The 18,724-nt window shown below is 42.7% G+C and overlaps 2 protein-coding genes across 2 annotated transcripts in view; one reads left to right on the top strand and one right to left on the bottom strand.

The window, feature by feature from the left end:
• The window catches only part of LOC308514911 (uricase), a gene marked incomplete at its 5' end in the record, with an annotated part of 31,816 nt that extends 29,961 nt beyond the window's left edge, over positions 1-1,855 (bottom strand). The window contains one exon of the mRNA XM_081085257.1: positions 1,748-1,855. Coding sequence (XP_080941383.1) covers positions 1,748-1,855 — 108 coding nt within the window. The remainder of the gene's footprint in view (positions 1-1,747) is intronic.
• Positions 1,856-2,525: 670 nt separating this feature from the next.
• DNASE2B (deoxyribonuclease 2 beta) lies at positions 2,526-18,453 on the top strand. The gene is made up of 6 exons (XM_081085258.1): positions 2,526-2,650; positions 6,309-6,486; positions 10,054-10,135; positions 15,106-15,267; positions 16,747-16,944; positions 18,083-18,453. The coding sequence occupies exons 1-6, from the start codon at positions 2,541-2,543 to the stop codon at positions 18,421-18,423; spliced, it is 1,071 nt and encodes a 356-aa protein (XP_080941384.1). The 5' UTR covers positions 2,526-2,540; the 3' UTR covers positions 18,424-18,453.
• Positions 18,454-18,724: the final 271 nt, after the last annotated feature.

Here is an 18,724-nt window from a genome sequence, read left to right as displayed (position 1 = left end):
GTGGATTAGTTATTTGGAAGGGACAGATTAAGTAACAGATTAATGGCGCCAAAGAGAGAAAGAAAGAACTGGAAGATAGATCCAAATAAAGAAGCAGGGATTAATGCAGATGTACAGGAGACATGGAAGAGATATAAAATGTACTAGAAATATATAATAGAGCAAATGTGGAAGAGGCAGAATTCCAAGAGATCAAGACTGAGATTTTCTAGAATTACTGGAGGAATGAATGTAAACTTTTAACCATAAAATAAGAAGCCCATTAACTAGTGAAGAACTCTTTCTTGTTCAATACACTTGGCCAAGTTACAAGGAAGGGATTTTCTACTATCTTTTAGATTTGATTATGTTGTGAGGCAGAGATAGTATATTTATAATATTGCATTGCTTGGGCTTAAAAGGTAGGAAATATTGTGAAAAACATTCTGCCCAGGTTACATTTTCTCCCTATACCAAATGCACTGTGTTTCTGTCCACAAGATTATTTTGCTATTTTTAGTAAAAGCTGGGACACCTTGGAATCTAGGCTTTAGGGTGATGTTGAAATCTGTGGAGCCCCATAGCATCCAATACGGTGTGCAACCGCTAGTGATTGCATAAGGAAGGTTGTTGACTGAAATCGACTGATCTCGTCAGCAACAATGGGAGATAAGAAAGCTTACTGAAAGCAACATTTGAAAGTAAATAACCTACCAGTATTTTTCCAGACCTTGAAATAAAATTAGATTTAGCAAAAACCATCTTAATTCAGATGTACCCCAGCTCAATTACAAAAAGGGCTCAGGTTGTAATAAAAATCATCTTAGCTAATATTTGTGGATCATTTTCTATTTGCCAGGCAATGGGCTAAGAATGTAATGAGGAGAAAGCAGAAATTATTTTCTATCTTATTCAACAAATGTTTAGCCTACATAACTAAAAACAAGATGCTTATATTCTCTTTAGTCTCTAAATGTATCACTGAATTGTAAACCTGGCATACTCAGCTATTACCACTGTAATGCCAGAAGGTATTGCAAGATAAATAAAGTTAATTTTATTTTATTTTAACTTAGAAAAGTAAACTTCAGACTATAAAAATTTTTAAAAATTGATGAAAAGGTTGGGGTTGTTGAGATGCCTTTTTTTTTTTTCTGAATGCAGTAAAAACATATATAAAACAAAACAGTACCTAGGGAGAAATGGTCAGAGAACTATTCCTTGGTTTACCAATTTGGTGGGTTGTGCATCTACCAGACACAGCATAGCCTTGGCCTCCGGGCAGCGAGTCTTAGAGTCTAAGGTACACCAGCATTACCAAAAACCTCGTGGAAAAGGTAGGCTCCTGAGCTTAACTGGAAGGATTCTGATTCAGCAGGTTTGAGTTGAAGCCCAGAATTTTGCCCTTTTCACAGGCACCACGGGAAAATGTGAGTGGGCGGTCTAGACATCCCTCACAAAATACTTTTTTAGGAGAAAGAGAACCCCAAGCCCTCCCTTTCCTATAAACCCTGAGAGTCCTGAACAACTCCCATTTAACCACAGAACTCAACTGATTCACAAAGGTCCAGTTTGATCTGAATCCTGAAGTGGCTCTGATCTGGATCCATGCGTATAGGAACTATCAGAGCCACAAGGATTTCTAAGTGTGAGGTAAACTGCTATTTATTATAACAGCATCTTTAATAACTGATTCAAACTATCAAAGAGGAATTCTTTTCATATGCCTCTTTACCCCTCCCCTCCTCTAAAAAGAGAATGGTCTCACCTTCTTATAGTCGTTATGGTAATGTGCCATTTTCTCTTGGCCTTCTACTTCAGATTCAGTCTCAAAAATGAGAAAGACTAGTTTGGGCAAAACAGATATTTCTAACATTTTTTATTTGGCCTGAAGAGTAGGCGGTCGATATGTTTACCTGATTGCATTACAGCCAATGGACACCAAGGCCTCATTGAAGTACCATGTTGAGTGGCTAAAACCAGGAGGTGGAGAGCATATGTAAACATCTTTGGTAAAATACAACTGAGTTTGCTCTTTGAAACAACCCTTTGAAATACCCTTCAGGAACTGTTTCCTCAAGATAGAGAATATTACAAGTGATAGAGCTTAGTTAATACTAAACCATAAGTTGTTGTCATTTCTATTTAATGAGTAAACCACAAACATCATAGAGAGACTATCATGAAGGGGAAACACATGAAATATATTTAATTCAGCATCTATTTATCAACATGGAATTCCCTTGTCGACTGAACTTTATATTATACAACGCTCACTCCAAAGGGTTAAGTTATGTCCCTTTTTCTCTCTAGGACTTTTTGATGACTTTGCAGACCAGTCAACAATTCAGCACAAAGACATCCGGAGTCACGCTAGCGTGTTGTGACAGAATCACAGGACTATGTGGGATTCGTCCCATTCTGAAAATGCCACGAACAGCAGAGGTAAATGAAAGCAAATGTCAGAGCCAGCACAGCCTGCGAGAGACCTGAAACTCAGACTCCACAATCTATAGGGAAAGTTCTCTGCTGTGGCACTGAGTGGAGGTGGTAGATGGAAAATGACAGCAAGTCTTCTAAGAACAACCCTTGCTTTGCTCTTCCTTGGCCTCTTCGGGGTCCTGGAAGCGACAATATCATGCAGAAATGAAGAAGGTGACGCTGTGGATTGGTAGGTAAAAGAGATGTAAGGTTTTGTGTATGCAAATAGAAAGCCAGAGTGTAGAGGCAAACTGGTTCACTGTGAAGTTCCCCAGGGGGACTTCCACCTGCCTCTCCCTTAAGAAGAGAGGAAATTAAAGTGGGCAAATGGGCCAAATATCCAGATCGGCTTCTGAGTGAGGGATCGCCCCCCTGAGAAAGAGCTGAGCAGTCCTGTGGGCCTGACTCACTGCTCTCAGCGGGCAAGGCTGGTGGGCACAGGTGTGGGGTAGAGCTGACAGTTTCTCTCGGTTGGCAATTTCCTTTCATTGCGCTGTGGCTTTGCTAACGGAACCCTTCCAGCATCCATTTAGAGACTGACAAGGAGAGAAGTCCAATTACTTTCTTTCTGACGCTGGAGCTTACGCTTCTCATTGTGACAATGAGGAAGGGGACACGATCGTACACAGTCCTGTTGGGTTCGCCTCACTTATCAGGCAGCACAAGCAGCTATTGGAGCTGCCGGTAGGTCAGTGGCCTCTTGAGCAATATCAAAGAGACTAAACACAGCTTTGCATCATGGTCATGGATTCCCCCAAAGCTTTGATCACTTTCTCACTCTTTAATTAGGGTATTTTAGTTTGCCACTGTGGTTGGCGTCAAGCATTGTGTAAACTTCAGGCTGGAGAACGCAGGCACATTCACTCAGCCTCTCCGCAAACAGTTTCTGAGCTCATAGCAGGCCCTGTGCTGAGCTTTGAATATACAAATATAAACAAAACATATTTGCCCTAATGAGCTCATAGTTATGTGGGAAGGGCATAGATGGCGCATTGGGGGGTGTAGAGCCCACAGATTTCTCTGCGTAAGTAGTTTTTTGAAGTAAGTTTTAAGAAAAAAGATAAGTTAGGAAAACAAGGGAGATGCAAGGGCTTCTCAGGCCAAAGAAGGAGCAATGAGAAGGTCCAGAGGCAAAATACAAGGGGGAAAGTTTGAAAGCAGTTCAATATTGCTGACTCATACGGAGAAGGTGAGGAGATGGTAGGAGGTGAGTTTAGGGAGATAGGTGAAGAGCTTCATGTGCTGAGCCCCACAGAGTCTGAGCTTGACTTTGAAAGGGCCACTAAAGGACTTCAGGCAGAGATGTGATGTGGCCAGATTCATATTTTAGAAAGCCCGCTAGCAGTACTGTGACAGCTGGACAGCTGGGGATCAGTCCCAGTGATGGCGAACCTATGACACGCGTGTCAGAGGTGACAACGCGAACTCATTTTTTTGGTTGGTTTTTCTTTGTTAAATGGCATTTAAATATATAAAATCAATATCAAAAATATCAGTCTTTGTTTTACTATGGTTGCAAAGATCAAAAAATGTCTATATGTGACACGGCACCAGAGTTAAGTTAGGGTTTTTCAAAATGCTGACACGCCGAGCTCAAAAGGCTCGCCGTCACTGGCCTAGAGCCGTGAGGACCAATAGGACCTTTGCAGTATTACACATGAGAAGAGGAGCGGACACAGCTTAGAGACGTGGTCATGGAAACAGAGAGGAGAGGACACGCTGGGAAGACGTAGAAATGGGTGGCTGGAGGTCGGAGGAGAAAGGGAGAAGGTAAAGAAGACTTGCAGGTTGCTGGCTTCTGTGACTGCGGGGACGTGTTCCCTAACGGGGGGGATGAGGAGATTTGGAGCAAAATATCACAAACTTGGTTTCAAAACTATAATGATGAGCATCTCTGGAACAGTCTTGCATTTAGATTTATCTGACCTCAGCATAGAGATCAGGGCTAGAAATTGATTGAGGGAATCATCAACATGTAATTGGAGGTGCTCACCCAGGAAATATATGTAAAAGCACTAGTTCTCAACTGCTGTGCCATGGCAACTGGATAGTTTACACACCTTTCACTGGGGGGCGGGGGGGGGAGGGGGAGGCATCAAATTGTTATAAATATTTAAAACTTTTTCTTGCTGTAACTAAATGGACTTATTACTTAGCAGTGTCAGTCAGAGGGAATGCTGAGCTGAGCAGACGGTGAGACAGTCTAAAGCTGCTACAACTTACTTAAGTCAGCACCAAAGAATAGTTTTCTTGCTTCCTGCCACATGTGAGGAGCTTGCCCTGGAAGTAAGAAAGCACGGTCAGGGCAGGAAAAAATTTACTTAGAAGCCTAAGAGTAAAGAAAACCAAGTAAATAGTGAGAAGCTTTTATGGGCAGTTGAGGCACTGTTGTGGGGTAATAGTAAATTCATGACAACGTTTGCTTTACTGTGAGTGTTGGAGGATTAGATGTGGGGTTTGTACCATTAGGGAGTATTTGGCTGGACCAGGGTGATTTTGCCCTCAGGAGACGTTCAACAATGTCTGCAGACAATTCTTATTGGCACAACTGGGGAGTACTATTGGCATCTAATTGGTGGCAACCTGGGATGCCACCATGCACTGGACAGTCCTCCACCACAAGGAATGATCGGGCTCAAAATGTGAACAGAAGCCGAAACCGGTTTGGCTCAGTGGATAGAGCGTCGGCCTGCGGACTGAAAGGTCCCAGGTTCGATTCCGGTCAAGGGCATGTACCTGGGTTGCGGGCACATCCCCAGTAGGAGATGTGCAGGAGGCAGCTGATCGATGTTTCTCTCTCATCGATGTTTCTAACTCTCTATCTCTCTCCCTTCCTCTCTGTAAAAAAATCAATAAAATATATTTTTAAAAAAATGTGAATAGAGCACATTGAGAAACCCTGAGCTAGATGATCCAAACATGCCCACATGCTACATTGGCCCAACCACCTCTCCTCCCCAAAGGAGATACACAAACAGGAGACAGTAGTGAAGGAAAGCATGGTGCCTACTTAATTAACCGGTATTACTCCACCTTTAACTCTCACAGTAAGTTGTAGCAGCTTTAGACTGTCTCACTGTCTGCTCAGCTCAAATTAACTTGGCACTGAACGCTCAATGGAGAGCATTCTTTTAACCTGAACTGAAGGATGTGGCTTAGGCCAGAGGCTCAGGGGAGCCTCCACCTACCTGAAGCCCAAACCCAAATCTCAGACCCAGTCAGCCAGTCACAAAGGTGAGCATCCAAGAACTTAGGGCAGAAGAGAAAAAGCACATCAAAAACGTCTCCAGTCCAGGCCTGGGCCTTGGCCTTCTCCCCAGTGTGGCAAAATGGACTGTGGAAATGACAGAGAGCGGCACTCTCAATATTCCTGGACTATCACTGTAGGAATCCCACCAGCAGGCCAGTTAATGTCTTAGAATATGCCCAGTCAGATTCATATTTCCTTCTCTGGGAACAAGCAAGAATAAGGGTGGGAGCCCATAGAGCATTGGCCTGCAGACTGAAGGGTCCTGGGTTTAATTCTAGTCAGGGGCACATGCTTTGGTTGTGGGTTCAATCCCCAGTAGGGGGCATGCAGGAGGCAACTGATCAATGATTCTCCCTCATCACTGATGTTTCTATCTCTCCCTCTCCCTTCCTCTCTGAATGCAATAAAACCTATATTTTAAAAAAGAAAAGAATAAGGGTAGGGAAAAAGGCTGAGGACTTGAGCATATTCCTTTCCTAACACTCAGAGGCCTTTGTGAAATGTAAGTTAAATGATGTATTTAAGTGATTAACACTGTGGCTGCCATCAGGGAAGCAGCCAATATATGTCAGTCATTCATAATGATTGCCTTTGCTAGGTTTACCTTTTATAAATTACCTAAAAGGCAAAATGAGGAAAGTAGAAGGACTGGGTTAGAGTACCTGTACCTGGACTCTACTACCAGAAGCTGGAGGAAGAGCAAGCAGCTAATGAACAGCACCAGGAGCGTTTTGGGAAGGACATTAGAGCAGCTGTATGAAGCCTATGCCTCCAAGGTATGTGATAGCTAAGTATTAATTTAAATCATATAAAAATGCACAAAACAGAATCCAAAGCTTCCAAAAGATTTTAACTGCTCAGCCACCCAACCCCAACCACAATCTGGATCAATCTGAGCAAGACCTCAGGGAATATGTCATTGGGCTCTACAGCAGCGATTTTCAACCGGTGTGCCATGTCAGGCGCACTGGGGTGCCGCAAGAATTTTTAAAACATGCAATGCCTGACTAGTTAGTCAGGGGCACTGACCTCTTTTTCCTTAGATTGTCAAATCAAAAATGACAACTGCTAAGACAACAATAGCCATCTTGTGTGCGTGAGTCAAAATTATTCCTATTTTTTTGTCAGATTGGCAAAAAATATATTTTTTGGTGTGCCGCAGAATTTTAGTAGTTTGTATGTGCCATGAGATGGAAAAGGTTGAAAATCGCTGCTCTGCAGTAATGCCAAATTGTTGATACATTCAGCACCATGTCCAATGGTATCACTGGGCAAGGTGTGAACTAATTAAATAGCTAAGTCTTCTGGCTGCCAAATTCATTGCTTGCTATCTCATCCCTCTAATGGAACTATGGAGAAGAACCCGCTCCTGGAACAATGCAATGCAGATCTTTGATCAATGTGGCATTAGTTATGGAGTTGTTTAAGCCACGAATGGGGGTGACCTACTATGTATGTAAGGGGTCACCCAGTCTTCTTTTCATTAATCTTTTTCAAAATGGTAGGTTGAGGGCTAGATGCTTGTTCAAGACCCTAGATCTAAGTTGCCTGAATGGAGATTAAACCTGCTATCTGCACTTCATCAGGCGATGAGCTAACCAGCAAAAGAGACGTGAGTTAAATAGGCTGCTGGCTCAACGTGGGCAGTTTCCCAGTGTCCCTGGCACCATCTGCGGTTCAGTGACAAGATACCGCTTTCCATCAGGGGTGACGAGTAAAATCAAACAATAATCAATATCCAATTACACTCAGGTATGCATTTGCTAACAAACAACTTACAGAGAAGTAAATACATAAAATGACTCGGCACTTACAATGTTCTGGGCTTTTCCACACATTAACTACTTAACCCCCCAGCAGTACTATTAGACTCTGACACTGCTGTGCATGTGGATCTGAGTATTTATTCAAAATGTGCAGAGGCTGTCACTGTGCTTGCTAACGTTCATTTTTCTCACTTGCCATTAAGACCAGCCTTCGGAGCCAAGTTTCAAAGTCAAAACTTATTTGTAAGCTGTTTGAGCACCTGTGCTGTGCCAGGCACTGCTCTAGGTGCTTTACAAAGAATATTTTATCTCAGCAACTACTCCGTTTGGAATAGATTATTATGTAAAGTCAAAATCGCCCGCGGCTGCTTCTGCTTTCCAAGGCTGGGGCTGAAGGCCTGGAACACGACTCAGCAGCGATAAAATACACACATTGTTCCCTTCTAGTCTTAGAGACTGAATGTGGGGGGGGGGGGGGGGGGCGTGGGGGGGGGGGAGATGGGGGAGTGGAGACGAGCAGCATTGAGCCTCTCTCAGCAACCTTAGTTGGGGCAGAGGTTCTCAGTTTGGCAGAATATAATATTGATATTTGGAGGCTCAAAAGTAGCTCCAGTGCCTAGGAGGGCAAGAGAGCTAAACTACTCTGCAATATTGAAAAAGGGGTAGATGGGAGCTAGGAATTAAAAAGTAAAAGAAACGTGGAGGGAAATTGGGGGCAGGTCAGCGTGATCACGTACAACTATTCAATGTTCATACCTTCATGAAAACCTGCTCATACACAATGCCTTCAGTGATGGTTCTAGGGAAGAAATTACAGTAAAGGGCTGATTTCCAGGTCTGATTGGCGTGGAACCAAATGAAGAATGACAATAGTGGGTGATATCCAGGTGAGATTGGGTGCTTTTTGGGAACTAGAACTATGTGACTGTGAGAACATAATTCCCCACCTTTTGATCTGGAGTTGAACTTCTGAGAGTAAAATGTGAGGCCAGACCAACTGGTTTTAAATCTCACATGTGAAGGTGACCTAAACCAATATCTGGATTACATTTAAAATTGTTTCTCTTCTTTTGCCTCTGTAAACAAGAATCTTCCATACACCTTCCTAATAACACCAAATGATGTTGCTGTTGCCTGTACCTGTCTGTCTATATTCCGGCTAGCCTGGAGGCAGAGACTTGACCCTTCTTGTTCAACATCCACTTGTCAAAATAAGACTCAACGTATGTGTTAAAGGAATAAAGCTGTCCAAAGGCACATGCTTACATCTGCCTATCTTAAGTCCATGATCTTTCCAGAGAGCCGCTATTCCAACTACAGCTACAATCCCTATAATCTTAGCTAGTTGTTCAAACCTGGTTAGAATAATACATGTCATCGTATTATAAAAAATACATTTCCTCATTGAATCTTTCCAGAGCCCCTCCACATTGCACCCCAAAAGCACCTCTGCCCTCATTACCACATTTGCTGCAGGCTTAACGAAGAACTGTCAGAGGTCTCCAGAGAAGGATGCAAACGCCAACGGTAGCTATGGTTGACTGTGGAAAATGAGGGTGAGAAAACAGCTTACCGCCCTGATGTTTCTAACTACAGTAGCCAAGAATGCTATGCAGATTATACTGCACAATTTTTTACAAATGTTTTTAGATTACATCAAATAATTAAGCAGCTATAAGAGATTCAGTTATTGACTTTTTTTTTTCAAAGAGAAAAGCAAAGGCCTTTCTTAAGGAAATGGGTTGTCCCTTTCTGCTTTTAATTGTCACAGACTTTTAAAAATATCGACATTATTGGATTCAATAAAGATCACTGCTTCATGACAGAAATGAAATGAAACCACACAGAGCAAATAGAAGTAAGTTTCTAAAACATGACACTGAGATACTCTCAAAATAGTAGCTTAATTTTGGAGAATTTATTAGTATTTTGGGTTACCAGATGAAACCCAATACCACGCCTTCAGTTTCACCACTTTTTCTAAGCAGGAAAATACCAATTTAGGAAGATGAAGCGATAGAGAAAGGGACCGAAGGAAAATCCTCTCTAGTCAGTGAGGTAGAGGAGCCGAGAATGAGAAATCCTGATTCAACACAGCACCGCGACCAAGCAGCGGAGCACAAAGCAGGCAGAAGAAATCAGATCCTGACAACCTGCTCTGCATCGTGCCTACACTATCAATGCGAGAATCCCTGGTGTAATCCTTAACTACTGGCTGTTCCTACTTCATTTCCTCAACAAATACTTAACCACTTTTTTATTATACACTGGTTGTCAAATCAGAAGCATAGATCCAAAACAACCAAGGGAAATAGAAATGCAATCCTCACACACATCACAACGCATAGGGCTCCTGTCAAACAGGACAAAGCCATGCCTGGGTGTGAATGGACTTTCTGGCCCTGGTCTTATAGGTCCCAGAATTCAGACTGATGGGGAAGCTGCCCATTAGGAGAATGGGTAATTTCTCATGCGTATTAATGAAAGCTCTGCATTGCAGGCTAGGTAGCTGGTAGAAATGTTGTGAGCATTTGTAAGTGGAAGATTTACACCATGTACCCTAACATGTTCCTGCAGAATAACAACACCGCCTATCTAATGTACAACGACGGAGTCCCTAAATCTGTGAATTACAGCAGAAAATATGGACACTCCAAAGGTATGACAAAGGCTCTTAGTTTCTCTTTCTTACTGAAAGTCAACATTTTCTTAAACATTTTGTCTTCAATATTCTTATATTCCACACTAAAAAGAGAGCTTTTATTTTTTAATGCTTTATTTTAAGTTATAAAAATGTGATTTCTCTATCACAAGTTATAATTACACAATTTCCTTTCCACAAATGCCTTTCTCTTAACATATTTTTAGATGTATGCTTTATAACAAAAATTCATGTACTGACTACTAGGAAAACTAGCCTATATGATAAAAAGCTAACATGCACATGGTCATCATGCTGTCACGCTGGGGCAGGGGGACCTGAGGCTGTCCCCTGCCCTGTGGGGCTTGATGGGGGTGGGGCCAGCCGGGTCTGGGTCTCACGCGATTTCGAGGTGCACACAGGTGGGTGGGGACTTGACTCTGTGTCCCGTGGCGCGCACCAGACTCTGATGGGAGGAAGATTTTCATATACATTTTACTGATTTTCTTTCATCTCTAACACTTCTATTATAGAGAAAGGGCAAATAGCAATATTAAAATATTTCCTCTAATTAATTCCCACTTAATGTGCACAAATTTCATGCACCAGGCCACTAGTAGATATACATGCATGTGTGTCTCAGTGTGTACACCCACACATTTTAATCAGGTTTATTAAGTTATAATTTACATAGAGTAAAAGTTACTCTTTTTAGTGTTTAGTTGCCGTTGAACATTTGCTTTTAAATGTTTGTTTATAAATTTAAAAATTTATTTTAATTAGTTTTTACATTAGTTTTTGTTATATATTGTTATTACATATTATAGTAATTTTTATTATAGTAACTTTTAGTATTTTTCTATTTATAAGCTATGCATCTGCACATATACATGCATTTTAGAAAAATTCAAAATGCCAGTAAACAGAACGAAATCTGTCATCTTAATACACATTAAATAATCACACTTAATGTTTTCTAAATTTTTCTAGCAAGCATATTTTTTTAATTTTTAAATATATTTTTATTGTTGATAGTATTATAGATATCTGCCATTTTCTCCTCCTTTACCCCCCTTCTCCCAGCCCCTACCCACCCCTCACAGGTCTTCACCACCTTATTTATCAGACATATTTTAAAGCATTTTTATAAAACTATCATTACGACTAGTTTTCAACCTTTTTGCAACTTAATATATTATGAATAACTTTTCATGGCAGCAAGTATTCAAAAGGTTCCAAACCCAAATGTCTTCGGGAACAGGCAAGAGATGTCAGCAAGTTAAGTGGGTGGAACAAGCAAGGTAACTGTCCTTGGTCTAAAAGGGCAGTTACTACTTAGCAGTCTTATCGGAATGCAATTTTTCAGAGGATGTTTAAAATTAGTATTTGTGGGAAATCTCCCCAGTGTGTAAATGTTGGCAATTAATTCAAAGCTTTAAAAATACTCTGCAAGCATAATAATATGGATCTGTGGGCTAGTTTTGCCCTGTGGGCTGCCAGTTTGCAACCTCTGATTAAGAATATAATTTGTAATGGCTGTCAAATGTCATGAGCATTGAATGCTTTTTATTTATTCAAGTTGCCCTCCTATTTGTATGGAACCCAACAATTTTTATAATATGCCACATTCTCCAACTTCTCACCAACAACCTCCCACCACCACTCTCATCCACTCTGTTAGCTGCTACAGGGATTTGGTGGGGCGGGGGGGGAGAGGCGGGGGGAGAGCAACTGGAAAAGGATTGGGACTTAATGTCAAGTGGAGGAGTTCTCTTTGCCAGCAGGTGTCTTGACATCCTGTGGTATTCATACCAGGAGGTTAAGATTTCAGCCAAATAGCACACTCATCTGAGCAGAAGATAGCCCCTGAAAGTTATCCAGCTCAGATAACCAACAGAATTTTGAACATTTTCTATTCATACACAGGTATTGATTCTATATGCATTGAGAGAGCAATATTGTGCTTTCTTAAGTGTGTTTTTGAAAGAGAAAGAACTGGCAGGCATTTGGTTTCCACTTAAAAATAAGGCAAACGTGAATGAGTTTTATGTTTGCATGGTCATATACAAACCAGAAAGTCTTGTTAGCATACCAAAACTACCCTAATCTATATATATAAAAACCCAGCAACCATTACAGCGGAATGACCAGAACGACCAGTGGCTATGATATGCACTGTGGCAGGCAACCAGCCTGATCCAGGCCGGATCATCCCCAACACCCCAATCAGGGTGGGGCCAGCCAGCCAACTGCCTTATTGGCAGAAATTTGGGGTCCAGGAACCTTGGAGGTGCTCGGTCTTGGGCAGCTGCAAGGGCAAAGCTCTCCTTTGGCAGAAGTGGACCCAGGATCAGGGAGCCAGAGTTGGGGATGGGTTGGGGAGGCTTTCCCGGTGGGTGGCCACAGCAGTCTCTCTGGGCTCTGCACAGCACCCAGGCGTCTGGCCCCAGTTGGAGCTGTGGCAGGAATAGGGGCTGCGGGGCACAGGGGGCAGTGGCACACAGGAGCCAGGAGGCGTGAGGCCCGACCTGGGCTCTTACCCTGCCCGCTGTGCCCCGCAGCACCAGCAGGTGAGCCATGGTGTGCAGCAAGGTGCTGGGCCGCCCACCAGAGGGGAAGCGAGCCAGGAGGCAAAGTCCCGCGCCAGCCAGAGCCCCGAGCACTGTGGGCAGGGCCAGAGATGGAAACCCTGGCAGAGTGGGCAGGGCTGCAGCCCCGAACCTTTTCAGCCTTGGCCTTGGAATTCTGCGGGCAACACGTGTACTGGCTACCAGCGCGTCAGAGGTCAGCCCTGCTTCAAGGGAGAGGACATGGTGGAAAGTGGCAAGGCTACAGGAGGGATAGGAAATGTTGTGGCCATCTCCAGGAAACACAGCTGCCACGGTCTTCAGTAACTATGAACAGATAATCTTTGGTCTCGGTTTTACAGAAGAGGAAGCTGAGACTCAAAGAAGGGAGCCTTCCGCAACACCTCACCCGCTTCTCAGACCTGAGTCTGTGCAGCATTGTTTTCATTGAAAATAGAGGATCCGAAATGTTTTAAGATCTTTGCTATTTTAGGCAGGAAAGAATTTAGCACAGGGAATTGGTGCTTGGGAAATCATCAGAAAGCTGGAGGAGCGGGTATTAGGCTAGGTCCCCAGGAAAGACTCCCTGCCCAGTGGAAGGAGTTGCCCCCTCAGTCACAACTGAATTCTAGGACACTCTGGCACAGCTGTGACCTAGGGTTCAGGAAACTGCTGCCCTCGCACGGGCCCTCCAGCTCCCACAAAACAGGTCACTGGGCACTGCCTCTGCCACAACTGCCTGTGCACAGCCTGGATTCCGCTGCAGAAAACCTTCACATCTCTGCAAACATGATCACCAGCAGCAAACAGCCCAAACTGCAGGACGATGCCTCTGCCCCACTTCTGCCTTCAAAATATTGTGCAAGCACATCCAATCGGCAGAAATAAATTCATATCCAGAAACCTAGCTGCAAAGGAGTTTGGGCAATTTCAGACTTTTGTCTAGGAGTGAGATCTTGCCAATGTACCTCATGTGCCTGGTACTGATAAAAATGGGGCCCAGCTGGTGGGGCTCAGTGGTTGAGCATCGATCTATGAACCAGGAGGTTATGATATGATACCCGGTCAGGTTTCAGGCTTGATCCTCAGTAGGGGTGTGTAGGAGGCAGCTGATCAATGATTCTCATCATTGATGTTTCTATCTATCTCTCCTTCTCCCTTCCTCTGAAATCAATAAATATTTTTTTAAATGGGGTCAAGCTGTATATATGTGTTATAACGAGTTTTTCACTTCATAGATCACTAAATGTCTTTCTTGTTAAAACCATACTTATAGAATATTATTTATTTATCATTCATTTTAATTGATCTCAGAAAGAAGAAGAAGAAGAGAGAGAGAAACATTGTTCCATTGTTTCCTGCACTCATTGGACTGGGTATTGAATCTGCAACCTGGGCATGTGCCCTGATTGGCAATCAATCCACCACTTTCTGGTGTATGGGATGATGCCATGCCGGTAATCTGACCCCAAATTCTAGCCTCCAGAACTGTGAGAAAAACACATTTCTGTTGTTTAGGCCACACAAATTTATGATATTTTCTTATGGCTGTCTGAGCTGACTAATCCTATTTAATAAAAGCCCGGTGACTGAATAGCAGAATGACCAAATGACCGGAACAACTGCAGCCCCTCACCCTGGCTGGCCCTGCCTCTGATCAGTCCCCATCAGAGTGGGCCGACTGGATCCCACCAGTGCACGAATACATGCACCGGGCCTCTAGTATATTTATAAACACAGAAATAGTCATAGATACCTGTTAGACCGGGTTCTTTTTGCCGTGTCACAAGATGATGAAAATTTCTTTTCTTCTTTGCTGGCTTTCATGTTATTTGGCTCTAGAGATTTTTATAAACACAATTAACTGAAATGCTTCAGCATGGTTTTCCTTTTTTCCTCTTTGATTCTTTTTTTTTTTTCTGGTTGGTGGAATTGGATGATTCTTCTGCAAATATATGATCACTAGTTCCTTACAACAAATTAGTGCAAGTACATTTCTTCATTTGATATTTTCTCTTTCAACTCTGCTTTTTGGCCAGCTTTTGAAAATAACTTAGCTGCTTAGCAGTGAAGGCATATCTAAAGCTTACCAGGTAACTATATAGTTTAACAAGGTCAAATTCCAATTTAGCAAATTTGCATTCTGTCAAAACAAATTTTCTCTGTGGTTTCAACAAGAAATTCCGTTAACTCTTCAAGGGATGGCTGCCCTGGGCCCCCTTTTGTGGTGGCTTATTATCAGAAATGGGGCAATTGTGCCTGAATTGGTTTTGAAATCTTTAAAGAAAATAGCTTGTGATTATTGGCCTAATAAAATATTAGCCTGAAGTATAAATGGGCTTAAATGTTGTAACTTTGAACTCTATTTGAAAAAGGAGATTTGCTTTTCTAATGTATCTGAATTAACTGTATCTTTGGTAGGTTTACTGCTGTGGAACAGAGTCCAGGGGTTCTGGCTGATTCATTCTACTCCCCAGTTTCCTCCAATCCCTGAAGAAGGCTATGATTATCCACCCACAGGGAGACGAAATGGACAAACTGGCATCTGTGTAACTTTCAAGTATAACCAGTATGAAGCCATAGGTAACATTAGTGTGTGCAAAAAGAGATAACAATGTTGGAGAAGGGGCAATATTAGTGTACTAGAGGCCTGGTGCATGAAATTCATGCATGGGTAGGGTCCCTAGGCCTGGCTGACAGACAAGGCCAATCAGGGCCTTCCAGATGCTGGCTGGGACCTTCCTTCATTCTGCGCTGCCCCCTGGTGGTCACCGCACATCATAGTGAGTGATAGAACTCCTGGTCGAACTCCTGAGGGGACACTTTGCGTATTAGCCTTTTATATATATAGATTTGGGCTATATGAATAAATTGGGCACTTCATTTGTTTCTCTATTCATAGATCTTCTGAAACCTACATTCTGATTTTGGCTTTGCCATGGTGAGGCTTGGGGAGGGCTCATTTACTAGAGCTTGGTTTCTTGGGTCCTTCCATGAATTCTATGAACTTGATCAGGGATAGTAGTTGCAAATGTCTATAGTGGCCAAACAGGTAACAGAAATGGGTAAAACAGATGAATGTTGCATGGGCAGTGGGTATAGTGACAAACTGGGGTGCTGACTCTCCCCAGCTTCTCTCAAGAGAGAGAGAGAGAGAGAGAGAGAGAGAGAGAGAGAGAGAGAGAGAGAGACTGCTTTTTAAATATGGTTTCAAGATTTAAAAAAAAAAAAGTACAGATCTCATGTTGCCTGTAGCCTGCCAATCTGACCCATCTGAGTCCCCAGATGATCTTCCTTTAAGGCCTCAAGCTCAAATGGTCCAATTAGTTGGCTTTGGAAAACTATGATAGACGAGGAGTAGGAGAAGGAACACCATTTTACCAATCACTTTTTACTGAGGTGGCTGCTACTAGTAAATAGCAGCAAAGAGTGACTTGCCTCTAGATAAAAGGCTTAGAAATATTTCATCCAGTTTTCATCTTATGACAAGGATTTCTGAGCCAAATCAAACCCCAGTCTAACTAGTGGAGTTCATGTAATCATTAGACAGCCAAATAACATAAAGCTTAGGTGTGCACATCATGAATTGATCATTCCTGAAGCTGGAGATTGGAACATGGGTGCTATATACATATATATATATATATATATATATATATATATATATATATATAGCCTCTGATGCCAAATTGCCTGGGTTTACATAGCAACTCCATCAGTTACAAGCTTTATAACTATGGGCATGTGACATGAATTGTCCATTAATTCACCTATAAAATGAGGATCATGATAAACGAACTTACCTAATAAGATTGCTATGAGGACTAATTAGTAAATCCACGTAAAATTTGTAAAACAATGCCTGCAAAGTAGGAAATGCTGAATAGATGTCAATTATCTTAACTCAAAATGTATGTGAAAGCTATTGGCTCTTAAAGAAGGGAATACTTTTGTTCTGTTTTTTAATTCACAAAAGATCTATAATATAACAAGACTTCCATTTGTATCTTAATTCTCAGATTTTCTTGATCGTTTTTTTTTTGTTGTTGTTTGTTTTTTCAGACTCTCAGCTCTTGATCTGCAACCCAAACATTTATAGCTGTTCCATCCCAGCTACATTTCAGCAGGAGCTCGTTCACATGCCCCAGCTGTGTGCCAGGTCCAGCTCTTCAGAGACCCCTGCCCGGCACCTGGCCGCACTTCAGTCAGCCCAGGGACAAAACTTCCTCCATTTTGCAAAGTCTGATTCTTTTATTGATGGTATGAAAGACCATCATCAAACAATATGCTATATAACTCTGCTATTGAACTCATTTGGGATTGTGTAAAGGAAATATGATTATTCAGGGGAAAAGAAGTACAAAAGGGGGGGAAAGAACATTTTCAGACACAAGTATCATCTTAGTAATAATGAAAATAACTTTTATTTGCATATTACTTTAGCATTTACAAAATGTTCTTCCATCCACTATCTCAGTTATGTTGTTATTATTATTATCTGTGACATCCACATATCAGAGATGAATGATGATTTTCATTCCTGAGGATATTTTCAGATACTTATCTAATTTAATAAAAGAGAAACATGCAAATTGACTGTACCTCTGATACACCCACCAGCCAATCAGGACCAAATATGCAAATTAACCCAACTAAGATGGCGACAGCCACAGAGCTGGAATGAGCAGGAGGCTTAGGTTGCCCCCCACAAAGGAAGAAGCCAAGCTTCCCACCTGCCCTGCTGGCCCTGACCTCCGCTCAAGGCTACAAAGTTTCAATTATAGAAGATAAATAAATCTCAGATACCTGCTCCCAGCCCAGCGCTGTGGTCAGCCTGAAAACAACCCTCAGCCCCTCACTCAGGCTAACCAAACCCCCATGGGGTGAGGGTCCCTGCTGAGGGGCTTGGCCAGCCTGAAAACAGCCATTAGCCCCTCACCCAGGCTGGCTAGGCACCCCAGTGGGGACCCCCACCTTGAAGGGGGTGTTGCCAGCCTGAAAACGGCCTCTAGTCCTATATAATAAAAGGTTAATATGCAAATCGAACGAACAGCGGAATGACTGGTCGCATGATGCACACTGACCACCAGAGGGCAGACACTTAATGCAGGAGCTTCCCCCTGATGGTCAGTGTGCTCCCACAGGGGGAGCATAGCTGTGGTGGTGGGAGCCTCTTCCACCTCTGCTGCAGTGCTAAGGATTCCCGAATGCTGGCTTAGGCCCGCTCCCCGTGGGAAGCGGGCCTAAGCCATCAGTCAGACATCCCCCAAGGGGGTCCTGGACTGCCAGAGAGCACAGGCCAGGCTGAGGGACCCCCTGAGTGCATGAATTTCATGCATCAGGCCTGTAGTCTAAATATAAATACTAACCTAACTATCTTTCTCCTTATAAATTCTAGACATTTTTGCAGCCTGGATGGCTAAACAGTTGAAGACACACTTGCTTACCGAAACCTGGCAGAGAAAGAGACAAGAGCTTCCTTCAAACTGTTCCCTTCCTTACCATGTCTACAATGTCAAAGCAATTAAGATATCTGGACAATCTTATTTCAGTTCTTATCAGGATCATGCTAAGTGGTGTATTTCCCAAAAGGGCACCAAAAATCGCTGGACATGTATTGGAGACCTAAATCGCAGCCCATATCAAGCCTTCAGAAGTGGAGGATTCATTTGTACCCAGAATCGGCATATTTACCAAGCATTTCAAGGTTTAGTTTTGTATTATGAGAACTGTAACTAAACTTGATGAATGGACATATGTACTATTAATTTCAACATTGACAATGGATCTTCTCCCATTAGATTCCTTCTGTATATATTAAAGCCTGTGAATGTACTTAAAAATCCACATATTGTCAAGCAAACACTTTTCTCCACATATTGTCAAGCAAAACACTTTATCTTCTAACTAGAGGCCCGGTGCATGAAATTCTTGCACTGGGGTGGGGGGATCACTCAGTCCGGCCTGTGCCCTCTCGCAGTCCAGGACATCCCTCTTGCAGTCTGGGACCCCTAGCTCGTTACCGCCCACCTGCTCGCTG

This window comes from Myotis nattereri (assembly GCF_964212035.1).
Source record: "Myotis nattereri genome assembly, chromosome: 3".
Classification (NCBI taxonomy): Eukaryota; Metazoa; Chordata; class Mammalia; order Chiroptera; family Vespertilionidae; genus Myotis; species Myotis nattereri.
The sequence above is the reverse complement of the archived record's forward strand: the minus strand, read 5'-3'. Positions and strand labels throughout refer to the sequence as shown.

Bases quoted from the DNA above. Each gene is read 5' to 3' on its own strand.
- DNASE2B (XM_081085258.1), top strand. From the start codon at position 2,541: ATGACAGCAAGTCTTCTAAGAACAACCCTTGCTTTGCTCTTCCTTGGC. The intron at 2,651-6,308 runs GTAGGTAAAAGA...TGCCTTTGCTAG, and splicing joins GAAGGTGACGCTGTGGATTG to GTTTACCTTTTATAAATTAC. The intron at 16,945-18,082 runs GTATGAAAGACC...TATAAATTCTAG, and splicing joins GTCTGATTCTTTTATTGATG to ACATTTTTGCAGCCTGGATG.